Genomic DNA, 16122 nt, shown 5'->3' on the forward strand with positions numbered 1-16122 from the left:
TAGATCTCAAATGAACAGAGACCCAGGCTTGGTGTTTGAACGGGCAAGGCTTGAACATGAGTTGAATGCCCCTGTTTTAAGTTCTGGGCTTTTGCTGTCATCTGACTGTTTTGGAAGCCGGTGCTTCACCTTCTCAGAACTATCTCGGCCTCATGTCAGGGTCAGTGTTCTGTCTGTCTGATACAGAACAAGATCTGGGAGGGCAACCTCTTTAACAGTTAGCTAATTCGTTTCTTTCTGTTTTTGTGTTTTCATGTACATGTGAGTGGGGGTCAGTGGTCAATGTTGGATGTTTTTCTTGGGCGTGCTCTCCCTCACTTATTGAAAGAGGGTCTCTCACTGAAACTGGAGGCTCCCCAAATCTGGAAGACTTGCTGTTCAATGAGTCCCAGGATTCCATTTACCTCTGTCTCTAAAAATTCTGCAGTTACACATAGATCCCTGGGCATTTTAATGTGAGCACTGGGAATCCGAACACAGGTTCTTGTGGTTGTACCGTATGTATGTCATCAACCGAGTTCCCCTTGGCCCCTTCTGTTTTGCTTACTTTTTTGGTAGGAAAGGGTTTATTTCATGTTATAGTTTCATATCACAGAGAAGTCAGAGTAGAAACTCAGGCAGGGCAGGGACAGAGCCGATGCAGTGACCATGGAGTACTGCTCACTGGCTTGTTCTTCTGGCTTTTGTAATGATCTTGAGATTAACTATCTGTTTTGCTATGAAGTCAGTTGTCCCTAGCTTTTCCTGGTGCTGGTTAAGGCTTCATTTTCCCCATCTTGCTAAGTTTTTTTTTCCTACCCCGAGGTCTGTTCTCTAGCTTCTAACGTTTTGTTGCTGATGTCTGCTCTTCCGTTCCTTTTGATCTTGTGTATTTGTGTCTTTCCCACTTTGTAGGTTTCTGAGGGGAGCAAAGGTAATGAACTTATTCAGCCCTTTCTGTTTGACGCTTGTTTTCACTGGGCCCACCCACTTTCAGTCACGAAGCTCCTATCTTTAAATTTTATCTCCTTTCTATCGTCTCAGCTCTGTTTCTCTTGGCATTATTCTAATTCAGCCCCAGAGTCTCTGGTGTAAACAGCTTAAGCATAATTCTTCACCTTTAAATCCGCTGTATGTAACACTGCTGGGCCATCCTCAAGAAGGCTGAGCTTTGTGCTGATCAACCCTTGCTCAACTAATCCACGCTTTTTATGTATGTAAAGTATTCCTAATTTGAACACTCGATTCTGAGGGGCATGATGTTTTTGGAGCCTTTCAGATTTCCACATTAGGGATGCTCAAAAAGCAAGGCTGGGCAAATACTTCCTAGTCCAAAATCTCTGACTCCCAGCATTTCAGAAGAGAGATGCTCAGCTTGCACTCATCAGGACTAAACCATTGTTCAGTTTTGCATCTGGGGTCTGACATTATAGCCCGCGAGACTTCCAAACTCCAGGGTCATTTATGAGTTTTTGTTTGTTTGGCTGATTTTGTTTTTTTAAAGATGGGGTTTCTCTGTGTGACCCTGGATGTCCTGGGACTCACTTTGTAGATCAGGCTAGCCTCAAACTCACAGAGATCTGCCTGCCTCTGCCTCCTGAGTCCTGAGATTAAAGGTGTGCACCATCATGGCTTAGACATTCTTACTTTTGCTTTGTCCTGGGTTACAGTCATAACTCTTACTGTCACACAAGTTTTCACCTCCAATTAAGTCCAGCCAGCTCTTTCAGATTTACCTCAGTGCCGTACAGTTGATATTCTAAACAGCTTGCAAGTGACATTGGCAATGCCACGTCTTTCTTGGCCCTGATCATAGCCTAGTCTGACTCACCAACGCCCACAATGCTCTTCTCTTTCACTGAGACGTTCTGCCACCTTCCCTCACATGCCTGACTTGAACACTTACAGAGTTTTCTTATGGCTTTTGTTGTTTTACGATAGGGTCTTGTTGTGTTATGTAGCCTAGGCTAGCCTTAGCTTAGGATTGATTTTCCATCCCAGCCTCAGTGACAAGCACTGTGTCACTTTCCCCAGCTTGATCTTGAGGTCTAGAAGTTCTCATCTCCTCTTTCGTAAAATACTGATAAGAAAACCACACACCCTCACATGACAGTGATCTCACAGTGAGATTAAATGCCACTTGAGGGACAGTGTCTGACTGGGTACAGTTATCCCTACTTTTCTGGCTTCTTGCTTTTAGTTCTTACTACTGTTTGGCTACCTGTCAGGGATGATGTGTCCTGCAATAAACAGCGTGGTTCCCTCTCCAGCTGATGCTCAACTCATAACTGCTTAGCCGGGATGAATCTGCCCAATCACTGTGATATCACTTAGACTAGGAGTCAACAAGCATTTTCTGGGAAGGGTCAGACCTTGGGTTTGCAGTCTTCTATTGTAGCCGCTCAGCCTTACTGTGGCCGTGTAAAGAGGCCACAGGCAGTGCTTACGAGAATGACTAGATCCGGGCTTCAACAAAACTCCATTTCCAGAGTAAGGTGGCCAGATTAAATCGCTTATAGGCGTGCTGCAGCTCACTGTCCCGGACTTCCCATTTTCCAAATAGGAAGCAGCTTAATACGTTTATTTTCCATCATCAGCGGGTTTGCTTAGAAATTCTCGCCTCTTTTTGTTATCTATGGGATGGTTAATTTGGAAGTAAGCTTGGCAGAGCCACAGTACCCAAATATTTGCTTTGGTGGAAAGTCCTTCAAGAGAATGTATGTATTCTAAATCAATGTCCAGTATGCAGTTCTCCGCGAGCTGGTGGTATTTTCCCTTCATTAAAGGAGATTAAGCCTTCCTATAGGAAGCAGACCTGCACCAAGAATATAATCTACTTTATTCAAATTTGACTGACTCAAAGGTTAATCTCATCCTAGGAATACACAGAAAGAGAGTTGCTGCACTAACACAGTCGGCTGCGTTTACTGAATACTTGCCCATCTATTCGCCTGGAGCATTCTCTCTGTGGTCTTAGAGCTTGCGTTTCTGTGGCTTCATGCTCTGCCAGTCTAGCTACCTCAACTCCAAGTGGAACATGCCCTTTGTAAGAAAAGGAAGAGAGATTCCACTGATTCCCTGCTGGGGCACTGGCTTCCTCGTGCCTGTGTCCCAGCCAAAGAAAGAAGTCACTGTATCCACAGACAACTGACTCTAAACACGAGGCGGAAATTGCTCTGCTATTCTGCATAAGCTAAATGAATGTGTGTGGACAATAAGGGCCCTTGGTTATCTCATAGTGTTATCAAGACTGTGACCAGAGACTAAAGCCAACAGAAAACTATGTTGATTCAGGTAAGAGCAATACTTTAGAAGCTTTAGGAATGAGGATTGGGAGCACCTTGCCCATGTAGGGTGAGGCACCCTTGGTGAGGTGAGGAGTTTATTAGGCTTAGCAGTTGGAATGAAAGGCAGAGGGAAGTATGACCATGGAGCCAATAATGAAATTTTGGTTTTTCTGGTTTTTCTGGGTATTCATTTCTTCTTTCAAGAATAACCTTAGGCATCTATGTGCTGCCAACTTTATCCCTTCCATATTGTGGCTCATAAGATGGGTTAACTTCACATCATAGCACTAATTTTATCACCATATTGTTTATATTCTAAATATCAAAGGAGACATTTTAGCATCACTTTGTAGCCTCCTTGGGGACTTGTTTTAGGCTGCTTTTGCACAGTATCATTGTGCCATGTGTCATGGCCTTGGTACTTGAATATCAGATATCCAAATACCCAGTCAAATATTTATTCTAAGATGTTTCTGTGGGGGCTGTTTTGCCTTTGAGATAGGGTCGTACCCTGTAGCTCAGGAATTCAGTCTCTAGCCCAGGTGCCTTGAGGCAGCCCTTTTGCCCATGACCTCCAAGTCCAGTTCATTCTCTGTGTATTTTTAGGATGAGGTTTAACATATAAACTTAGTCAACTTTGAATAAATCAGATCATGCTCCATGGTTAGGGTCAGTCTTGCTCAGTGGTTGGAAGGCTGGCTAACCTCATTGAAGAGGGATGCTGCTAATAACTTGTCTTTGGATTTGAACCATAACATGAAGTAGGTGGCTCTCACTCAACATTTAGGCTTGTATCTCCACATGCTCAAGAGTCAGTCTTATAGGACACAACTTAATTACAATTGCTTTCTCTCTGTCTCTGTCTCTCTCTGTCTGTCCATCCACACATACCACTGGTTAGCTCTGTGTCTAATCTGAAGTCCTGTCTGTGTACTTTGCCTCCCTTAGCAGTTCTCCTTCCGTTTTTGAGTCGTGGTCTCTCTTTGTCATATAGACTATCTTGGAACCCACTCTACCGCCCAGGTTTGCCTGGAACTTTTCAAAACAGAAGATTCAATTTCATTTGTTTTCTAATTCTGCAACTGCATATGTGTCTGCATGGGGAATGTGCATATGAATTCAGGTGCCCACCGGGGGCCAAAGAGGGACATTAGATCCCCTGGAGCTGGAGTGACTGGTGGTTAAGAGCTGTCTGGTGTGGTTGTTTGCAATAAAATTCCAGTGCCCAGAAAAAGCAGTCCACGCTTTTAACTGCTGACCCACCTCTCCAGCCCCTGACCTTTGACCTCTTGATCCTCCTGCCATTGTCTCCCAAGTGCTGGGGCACCAGGCTATGCCATCAGCCTTGGTTCTTTCTTTTTATTCTTGAGTGATAGAAACCTCTTTACAAAGACATCATTAATAAAGGAAACAAATAACTACCACTATATTCCTGTAGATTAAAATAAGTAGATGTTAAAAGTTATTCTGGTGGGAAGCAATAGAACAAGGAGTTAGTTACACACAACAGTATTGGGCCTATTTTCCCTGGCAATACACTTGCTGTTCTTGGTGTTACCTATCAAGGGTGCTGTTGTCTTTAAGGTGAGGGAGGCTAGATTTTGGCCAAGGCATTTGAAACTTCAATGCCTACCATTTAAAGGAATGCTGCCTATATAGTATCCATATGTTTTTAATTAGATTAATCCATAATCTTTATTTACGATCTTAAGTTGACAGGCCTTAACCTAATTTCCTTTGCCATTTGCCAAGCTGCAACTTAATGGTACAGCCGGTGGTCAAGAAGAGCTGAGGTCTGATAGAACTCTTCTGACTCTGGTTTTTCCTTCCACCTGGCTCTCATCCACAGAACCGACCAGGACAGAGCTCCTCAGCTCAGAGAGACCAAAGACATGAGAAATAACGTGTGGATCTACCCCTCTAACTGCTTCCCCATGGGTATGACTTTCATCCTTCTGTAAAAGACAGCAGTAAACAGAGAGAGTCAACTAATTCAAGATGATGGAGGCATTTTGTTCCATGAGATGATGCAACAGAATTAGCTTGTCTGGATTTCCAGGCTTCTAGAGCAGTGGTTCTCAACCTGTGGGTCACAACCCCTCTGGGGGTTGACCAACTCCTATCAGATATTTACATGTAATTAGTAACAGTAGCAAAATTGCAATTATGAAGTAGCTAACAAAAGAAATTTTAGGGTTGGGAGTCACTACAACTTGAGGAACTATATTAAAGGGTTGCAGCAGTAGGAAGGTTGAGAACCACTGCTCTAAAAGAGATGCAGCTTCTAGAATAACAGTGAAGAAAGCTATTTCATATACCTTACTCCCTGTCCCCACCTCAGCACAAGAACATGAACCCCTTGCTCTTCAGTTTTCCATGTCAATACCTTGTCTGGAATATTTTGCAGTACTCCCCTCCTACTTACGCCCTTGGCAGCTTTCCTTGATTGATGACCTGGATCAAGTCTTCTATCCTAAGCCTGCCTCTGTCCACTGATGCTCTGTGTTGTGTCTGCTGTGAACGTCTCTATAGTGATGTCTTTGTGGTACCCATGATGTTTCTAATAACGGCAGCAGTAACCACCACTCATCAAGTACTTTATAATAATCAGCCCCTGGCTTAAGTCCTTTGGATATGGCAAAATTCTTCAAATGCTTGTATGACTTGATAGTAAAACCTGACTGTAAAATCCAAGGCTTAGAAAGTAATTTGCCCGAGTTCTATTAAGTAGCACACAAAAACATAGTTAAAACCTGCTCAAATAGTGTTCAGTGTGATCCACCTGTTGTCCTTTCACTCTGAAGTGTGGCCAGAGGATCAGTCCATGCCTACCACCTTTCTAATTTTAAGGCTGGGCTGCGTATTTGGTTGGCATTATCAGAAATCATCTAAAGAGGTGGAAGTTTCATGCACAAGAGCAGGTAGAGAGTTCAGGAAGAGGAACATGTTACAGCTAGTGCATGTAATGCCAGAGAAGAGTTTACAGCTTGCTAAGCATGGACCCAAAATCTAAGCACGTCAGTGACTCACACGAAGCACACCACAAAGAATCCAATCATCGGAAAGGAGAGTTACGGTTACATCCATAACGAGGCGCACATAATGTACACAGAGCTAACACATCCCAGATGCACACAAACTTTGTAGGCTCCAGTAATTAGTCATGCAAAGGGAAGATGAAATCATCTATTAAATTACATACCTTCTGGAATACACTGTCCAAGGACAAATTTATATCCTTTGCAGCATTTTTTCCTAAGAGACAAAACAGAAAAGCATCTTAGATGTGACGTTAGATTGTAAATAAGGTTATTTATAGTTACCGATATTAGATAAAATAACGTGCTCAAGAAAAGATATAGAGGTGGAGGATTTTTAATATAGTCTGAGGTTAAAAAGAAAAATATTAAAATCAGATGACCACATCTTCCAAATACCAGGATCTACCACATAATATATAAAACCAACCCTCTGGGTCCTACAATGTAGATTAATTGCCTCTGGAGGACAGTATAGTTTTAATGTATAACGGAAGGACCACAGATGAGATTAGATGAATCCTGAGGTATCACCTATCACAGCCACTTTTCCACTTTCCATCTAATCAAGTAAGATGTCTGCTCAAGGAAAGCATCTGCGTTCCAAATGACGACAAGACGAAGAGTTGCTAATAGATGCTTGTACAAATGGGACCCCTCCCTCCCCCGAAGAGACCATCAGAGACTCAACTCCCAGATGTCAGAACAGTCAGACCTCAAAGTAGCTCCTTCTTTATGGTTCAAAGACATAAAGGAAAATACACTTGTAATCGATTAAAAAATTTTAGCAAAGAAAGAGAAACTCTTATGATGGGAAAGTCTAAGGCTGGCCAGATGACTCAGTGGGTTACAGTATTTGACACACAAGCCTGATGATCTGAGTTCAATTCCTGAGTCCCAGTGTGGAAGGAGAGAGCTGACTCCTGAAAGTTGTCTTTTGATCTCTACATGTGTGATATATTATGTGCCCCATTTCTACTCTCTAAAAATAGTACAACTACAACTACTACTACTACTACTACTACAACTACAACTACTACAACTACTACTACTACTACTACTACTACTACTGTTACTGTTACTACTACTACTACTACTACCACTACTACAAAATTGAAATTATAAAACTATAAAACTTCTCTAAATATTAAAATAGAACTGTAGTAGAAATACTTAATGGTCAACTTATGCCACTGCCTTGGTGATTCAGCTCTGAGACACAAAGATAGATTTCAGATAGAAGAAAACAAATGCTATCAGCAGTGGGAGGAGTTTCGCCCTTCAACACCACTTCCCTCTCTTGCCAACTGTCTAAATGGGACCCATGGTACTTGTCCTGGTGGGCCTGGGATTTTCCGAGTAGCTCATTGACTTATTTTTTTTTAATTTGGATGATATCCCCAAATATTGGGAGAGACTAATCCCCAACTGCACATCTCTCTTCACCAAATGAAACTCTTGGTTAGAGAAGACCTTGGAGACCTCCAAACAACCCAGGCTATTGCCAAAGCTATCAGTTGCTCTCCACAGACAGCAAGGCCCTAATACCGAAGACAACATCTACAGAACTCATCCAACACAGACAAGTCCCACTGCTACCTTCCTAGAACTTTCACCTCCATTGACTAATAATGTTCATGGTACTGAAAGGCACTCTGCATGCTACCCAAGGAGAAAGGTCGCCATTAACACAGCTACAAAACCATCGTTATACAATAGTGACCTCCTACAATATATGTGCTAAAAATATTGGGGGCTGAAGCAATGGCTTAGCGGTTAAGAGCACTGACTGTTCTTCCAGAGGACCTGAATTCAATTCCCAGCAACCATACGGTGGCTCACGACCATCTGTAATGAGGTCTGATGCCCTCTCCTGGTGTGTCTGAAGACAGCAGCAGCGTACTCACATACATAAAATAAATAAATATGTTTTAAAAAAATAATGAGTAACCAACCAATATTTGATTTAATGCCCACTCCATGAGATGGCGTAGGTATTTATTGGGACTTGTGTGGTCAAGAACCTGAAACTACATAGGTCAGGAACATATGGGGAAAACCAAATACTACTCCTCTGCTAAATAAAGCAATAAAATGACTCCTACAACATTCTGCTATACTCATAGATCTGTGCTTTTGCTCAGCCCTCTCAGAGAAGCCTCTTCCTGAAGACGCAGGGCCTACAATTAGATAATATCTAGAGAATGAGAGGGTTGGAAACATTCAATTCTATATGGGGTGTCTCCGTCAAATCCTTTCCCTCAGGGTTCAAGGAACCATGTGAAAGGGGATGTGGGAGAAGTATAAGAGCCAAAGGGGACAGGAGACACCGAGGGGTCAAGGCTTTCTAGACACAGCAGGGCTTGGGGCACATAGGAACTCACGGAGACCATGGCAGCCTGCACAGGGCCTGCATGGGTCTCAACCACGTGGGGCTCTAGAGCTGAAAAGAGAAATGGATGCCTGCCCATACTCCAAACTCAAAAAGCTATCTCTAATTTATAGCCACTTGCAAATGAAAATTAGTTTTCTCTGGGGAAACAAACTCTTAGGGGTAGACTCCATGTCCAGCAGTAGGTGGCTGACAGAAAACAAACTCCACTGATGTTCTTCGCCTCATTATGCTGTCCAGGGTGTTTGTTTTAACCTTACAGCTTATCTGCATGTACATCACAGCTTCTGCTTTGGGGTTTTTGTGGGACTCTTCAGTGTGCAAACCTGTGTGCATTTACATCTCTATGTAATTCTTGTGCTTTTTCCTTTGCTTCCTTTTCTTGTTTAGTTGTTTTGTCCTATTCTGATTTGTTTGCTTTGATTTATAATATTTTAATTTATTATGATTATTTTAAATGCTTGCTTGTTTTATAAAGAGAGACAGAAAGGGCATAGATCTGGATGGGGGTGGGTAGGAACTAGGAGGAGTGGGCAGAGAGGAAATCGTAACCAGAATATATTGTTTGAAAAAAAATCCATTTTTTTTCTTTTTTTAAAAAATTACTGTGTGATATTTTTACTCTTGAAGGGAAATGTTGTGGTGACTTTCACTTCTGTGTGCATATGTATGTGTGTGGATACATGGGTGCCACATTATATATGTGGAGGTCAGAGGACAACTTGTTTTTTATAAAAAGATAGAGAAACCAACCAGGGATATGTTTGGGTGTGCAGTCAGGTGTGGGGGAAAATGGTGCCTCTGTGGGCCCATGCTGAGGCATCCCTTCCCCCTGAGGGCCCAGCCACATGATGCTATAGTATAAAGTAGAGTTTATTCAGGACTTGGGAGTAGAGAGGGTAGAAAGGCAGGGGGGCAGAGGGAGGGAAGGAGAGAGAGGGAGAGGGAGAGGGAGAGGGAGAGGGAGAGGGAGAGGGAGAGGGAGAGGGAGAGGGAGAGGGAGAGGGAGAGGGAGAGGGAGAGAGAAGGAGAAAGGGAGAGAGAAGGAGAAAGAGGGAGAAAGAGGGAGAAAGAGGGAGAGAGAGGGGGAGAGAGAGGGGGAGAGAGAGGGGGGAGAGAGAGAGAGAACACGAACAAAAATCCATTTTCTATAAAAAGACTTTAATATTGGCCAATTCGACTCACATGACTTGCCTGCCAAGTGAATTACTGTTTGGGGGAGATACTTCAGTAATCTCTTCTAAAAATACAGGAATGTTACAAGGTGCCTACTCTGTAAATCTTTGTAAAACTTATTACAAGTCATACAGAATCATATTTGTAAGAGACTCTGAAGTTGGGTTGGGTGTGGGGCCTCCTTTCAGCTCCTCTTGTGACATCTCTCCCAGGGAGGCCAGCTATGGGGGCAACCTCACTTCAGAAGCACTCGATCGAGCGAGCTTGTGCTCCTTTCTTTGTGAAAACAAACGCTGGGCTGGAGGATATGAGCACCTCTTCCAGAGGACCTGGGTTTGAGTCCCAGCGTCTACAAAGCAACTCACAACCAGCTATACATCCGGTTTCAGGGGATTCAATGCCCTTTTCTGGCCTCCAAAGGCACCACACATTTACACAATGCACGCAGAAGGAAGCAGGCAACACACACACACACACACACACACACACACGAAAAGAAATGGTGTAAGGATGCCCTTGAAACAGATTTAAGCAGAAAGATAAATGGCCACCCTCCCCACCCATATATTTTCTGCCTGTCCTGTCCTCCCAAGGTAGATGAACTTAACCCCTTCTTCAGCATATTTTTAGAAAGAAACCATCTACTCACTGAGTGAGCCAGTAACTTTCCCCATTGAGTAGCATTGCAGGTGGCACCTCCTGTGAGAACCAGGCAGAGAGAGCTTGGCACTATAAGTAGGTATTTCTTTTTTTCTATGGCGAGATCATGTGACTATGCTTCTTGTTTTGTAGGGGGGACCTTGAGAAGGGTTGAACACTACCCTAGTACAATAAATAGGCTTGGGATAGCCCCCTTCCCCCAGTCTAAGCAGTTTCGTCAATGTCAACAGAGTACCCCAAGGTGTAAGCAGAAGTCCATTGACTCAGAAGTGCTTGAGGACCACTGACTCAAATGGTAACCCTTGCCATGATGTGGTAGGTTATGGGAGAGGGTTTTTCATTGTTTGTCTTTCATTAAGGGAAGTGGGGCTTTATATAAACAGCAAATGGCCACCGATCTAGAAGTGTTCTAGTGACAGCTTCCAATATCAGTATGGATGACCTAACTAGGCACAATTTCCCAACCTCTCCAGCTAAAATCTCTCACTCCAAAGGAAGCCCATATAGAAGACATTAGAGTTAGGTGCTGACCAGAGACAACCTTGACATTTCTATGGAACTGAAACCCAGCCTAGTTTTCCACAGTCTAGAAAACAGTCTAAGCTGCCTGCAGCCAAAAGGAACACCGTCTTTATTGCACAATTCATTACAGCTTTACAGCCACGACCTGCCGAGACACTTGTAGCTGTTCTTTAGAATGCTCTGAGAGGAAAAGCAGAGTTCTGGATCACTCTGTGATCCATGAGAAAAGTTGGGTGGAAAAACATATGTTTTTGATGCTTACATCTAACATCGTCCAAGTATGAGTTTTTTTCTTTCTACCTCTGTGTAAGTGCTACAGCTTAGGTACAGCTCCTAACACATGTCATGTGTCCTAAGACACATGACAGACCTCATAATACATGGTATCACCCTCATTCTCTCTCTTCATTCAAGACATTACTCTTGGGTACTTGTCTACATTTTGAGCATTTGAAAGTTTTTATTTCCTGGTTCCATTGTTTCCTTTGAGGGAAATTCGTGGGATGGATGGATGTGGTTTTATATGCACGTGTATATACACATGCATGCATGTATGGAGGCTAGACAGCATCAAGTGTCTTCCTTGATTGCACTCCATGTTACTTACATACATATGCACTTTTTAAATAAATAGGGTCTTACTGAACTTGGATGATCTCCGGGCATCTTCACATCTCTGTCCTGCAGTGCTGGGGGGGATGGACACACACCGTAGTGCATAGCTTTTTCTTGGATAACTTTTTACAAGCTGGAATGACAGCCAAAGTGATTTGGTATGTTTCAAAAGACTCAGGAGAAGTTCTGAGTTTCAGGCTGGGTGCACACCACTCAAATACCAGCTTAAGTAGTAACTAAGCTGTGCATTTTGAGTTTTTCTTCATTGTATCACTGAGCCCAGCTCTTTGTCCCAGCGAAGAGGTGCTCAGATGTGAGGCCCCCTTCCTACTTTCCCCAGAATTCCTGGGAACGCATGACTATGTTGCATGTTAAATACCCACCAATCATTGATTGCCAGTTAAAAATAAGCGAAAGATTCTCAAGCATAGGAAAATAAACACCGGCTACATACATCACACCATGCCAAAGATTTCTTACAACACAATGTACATGTAAAAAAATTAAGATAGCCCAAGTGAAATCTTGTCGTGCAAGCCAGGCGCTTGTTAGATTGAACTCCAAACACTGCTGTGCAGTTTTTATCTTTAAGAAAAACAAACTGCGATGAGGAACGCTCGCAGGGACTCTGGAGAGGCAGCCCTTCTTAATCCACTTCATGTGTTCTAGCTGGGTTTCCAAACGAGGATGCTTTTCTTGTTTCTTGGCAAGGGGAAGCGGTGATTAGATTGTTATTACACAGGGAGGGCAACATCTGCTAATCAAGAAGGCCTAAGGATGGTGATTAGATTGTTATTACATAGCAAGGGCAACATCTGTTAATCAGGAAGGGTGGATGGTTCCCTTGGGTGTCCCTGGGAGTTAGGCACATGAATAAAGCTGTAAATAAAATCTATACAGTCAGAAATGTAGCCCATCAGTCAGGTGTGTGTGAGTGCGTGTGAGTGCATGTATGTGTGTGTGTGTGTGTGTGTGTGTGTGTGTGTGTGTACTCACTTTTAGAAGAGAAAAATGAAATTATAAGATGAAGATAAGTCCGCCAGGGAATTTTCTGGTCATTATATTATTAGCCTAGAACTTTTAGAAAAATCTACAGAATCAGAAGACTAGAAAAGACCTTGAAGGGTCAAACAAGGTAGTAGATAAATATTTAAACCCTTACTGTAACTTCTCCAAGATTTGCTTGGGGTTTCATAACTGCTCACTCACATTCCAGATACACAGATTTTCTGTTTAATGGGAGAACTGTGGGTTTTTTTTAAATAGCATTTGACAGTCCCCAGGGTCAGGCTCCTCTTAGCTGATGCAGAACGGGGTTGGGGGTTCAGAGAAATAGAGCGACTTTACCATTCTGGCTCTGTTGTTTAATGAGTTAAGGACGTGGCTTCACTTGCAGGGCTTCAGCTTCCCCATGGACACACGTGGATGTATGTTACTGGCATCAGGGGACGCTTGTAGAGATCATGGACAATATCACAATGTGCCCAGCACAGGTCTGGTTTTGGGGGTAGAGTAATGTTTGTGCCAAAGCTTTATCATTTCAATAACAAACAGCAAAAGCAACTTCTCCCAGTTGCTCTCACCTTGGAACTCATCTTTTTTTCACTACCACTACCACCACCTCCTCCTTCTCCTCCTCCCCCTCCTCTTCCCCTTCCTCTTTCTCCATCCCCCACCTTCTCCACCCCCCTCCTCTCCCTCCCTCTCACTTCTTCCTCTTCCTCCCCTCCTCTTCCCCCTCCTCCTCCCCCTCCTCTCCCTCCCTCCCCCTCCTCTTCCTCCCTCCCCCTCCTCTTCCTCCCTCCCCCTCCTGTTCTTCCCTCTCCCTTCCTCCTCTTCCTTCCTTCTTCCCTCCCCCTTCTCCTTCTCCTCCTCTTACCCCTCCTTCTCCTCCCCATCTTCCTCCTCTTCCTCCTCCTGTTGGCAATAGATTCTCTTTCATACAATATATTCTGATTGTGGTTTACCCTCCCCCATCTCCTCTTGGGTCCACTGCACTTTCCCATGCACCCAAATCCACACCCTTTCTCTCTTTCATTAGAACACAAACGAATGCCTAAGGTAATATAGCAATGATGATGAAAAGACAGTAAAAACAAACAAACCCAAATCCTGAAAAACAAGCAGAAAAATCAAGAGTCAAGGAAAAAAAGAGCAGGAAACACACACATAGGAAATTTATAAAAATAAAATCCGAAACCATAGTATGTAAGCAAAAAATCTGTAAGGACAAAAACCCTTCAAAAACGCCAGTGAGTTCATTTTGCGCTGGTTCATCTGCTGCTGGGCATTGGGCCTGCCCTTAAATGTGGTTTGTATCCCCAGCGAGAGTCCATTAGAGACAGCTAACTTCGCCATTGCAAGCGGTTATCAGTTGGAGATAACTTCAGGGTTAGGGACTGGGACTTGTGTCTACTTTGCATCTGAGCACTGGGACCCCATCTGATTTAGATGTGTGTAGGCCCTGTGCATGCTGCCAGTCTCTGTGAGTTCTTATCTGCCCCAGTTCTGCTGCGTCTGGAAGGCCCTGGTTCCCTGGTGTCTCCCATCTCCATTGGTGCTTACAATCCTTCTGCCTCCTTCCCCACAGAATTTCCTGAGCCTTGCTGGGGGGATGGGATGGCGTGATCCCAGTTAGGACTGAGTGTTCCACTCGCTCACTCAGTCTCTGAACACTGGCCAGTTGTAGCTCTCTGTACTTGCTCCCATCTACTATGGAAGAAAGCTTCTCCAATGATGGCTGAGCAAGATGCTTACGAGTACAGAGTCATTTGATTGCTACGCTCCTTTAGCAGAGTGTGTACTGAATCTAGTAGTGTTTGGTTTTCCCTTAGGTCCCTGGTCTGTTTAGTCTCAGATTCTTGACCACACAAGCAGCATTGGATATGTGTCCCATGTCATCGAGTGGGGGCCTTAACTCAAATCAGATAGTGGTTGGTCACCCACACAATTGGAGCACTAGTGTATCATGCAGGCAGGCCACCGTTGTAGATCACAGGGGTTGTACTTGTTTACCTTTCTCCTCTGGTAGCACGCAGAGTACCTTCCCCTACCATGGTAGGTAAGGGTGAAGGTTTTAGGTAGGTGGCGGCTCAACTTCTCTGTGTTCAATGAATTGTGCAGTTATTGTCTTATTGCCTTTTCCAACTGGGACTCTACTTCAACTCATGGAGAATAGCGTGTGTGTGTGTGTGTGTGTGTGTGTGTGTGTGTGTGTGTGTGTTCACAAACAGACCACACCTGCACATGCATACACATACACACACACATACACATACACACACACATTCTCACATGCACACACACATACACTACACATATGCACACACATGCACATGCACACACACATATACCACACATATGTACATACATATACACACACATATACCACACCACACCACACATATACCACAGACACACACAACACACACACAAACTAGGTTTTCACATGAGTATATTAAGTTTTCATACAACCCCTCAAATGGACCACCATTTTAGCAGTTCTTCCCCATCCCCATCTGCATTTCCTCCCTTACATTTCCCCTATTTCTCCCCATTTGATCGTCTCATTACAAACCCTTCCTCCCATCAACACAGTTACTTAACAGTTAACATCCACACATAAGCAAATATACATCATATTTGTCTTTCTGGGTCTGTGTTACCTCGCTCAGGATAATTTTTTTCCTTATCTCCATCCATTTGCTTGTATATTTCACATTTCATTTTTAACAGCTGAGTAATATTTCATTATATAAATGTACCACATTTTCTTTATCTGTTCATCTGTGGATGAACATGTAGGCTGTTTCCAGTTGAATTTATTCTTTGGAAAATTCTGTTTTGATCTACACTGCGTTTAAATCGTATTGTTTTCTTGATGTCCAGTTGTTTGAGTGCCTTATAAATTTTAGACATTAACCCGCTATCGGGAGTATAGTTGTAAAAATCTTTTTCCTCTCTGTAGCCTGCTGCTTTGTCCAAATGATGAGGCCCTTGACCATACAGACGCTACTCAGTGCCATGAGATCTCATTTATTAGTTGTCGTTCTTAGTGCAATCAGCGTCTTGTTCAGAAAGCCATTTCCTGTGCCAATAATTTCAAGACTGATTTTTACTTTCTCTTCTATCAGAATCAGTGTATCTGGTTTTATGTCGTCCTTGATCCAGTTAGGGTTGAGTTTTGTGCAGGGAGATTAAGGTATGGCTCTATTCATATTCTTCTACATACAGGCATCTAGTGTGACCAGCACCATTTTTCGAAGCTTCTGTTTTTTTTTTTTTCCCCCAGTGTGTATTTCTGGCTTCTTTATCAAGAAAACAGGTGTGCATAGGTGCACAATTCTATTCTGTTGATCCCCTTCACTGTTTATATTTCAATTTCATTCTCTTTTTTATTACCATCGTTCTGTAGTACACCCTGAGATCAGGGATGGTGATCTCCAGCAGTTAT

The 16122-nt window shown here is 43.3% G+C and overlaps 1 protein-coding gene across 2 annotated transcripts in view; it reads right to left on the reverse strand.

Annotated features, from left to right (window-relative positions):
• The window catches only part of Ccbe1 (collagen and calcium binding EGF domains 1), a 244056-nt gene that overhangs the window by 29105 nt on the left and 198829 nt on the right, over nt 1–16122 (reverse strand). For both annotated transcript variants that reach the window (XM_017601124.3, XM_039097364.2), the window contains exon 3: nt 6469–6521. In XM_017601124.3, coding sequence (XP_017456613.1) covers nt 6469–6521 — 53 coding nt within the window. The remainder of the gene's footprint in view (nt 1–6468; nt 6522–16122) is intronic.

Source organism: Rattus norvegicus, chromosome 18, assembly GCF_036323735.1.
Source record: "Rattus norvegicus strain BN/NHsdMcwi chromosome 18, GRCr8, whole genome shotgun sequence".
NCBI lineage: Eukaryota > Metazoa > Chordata > Mammalia > Rodentia > Muridae > Rattus > Rattus norvegicus.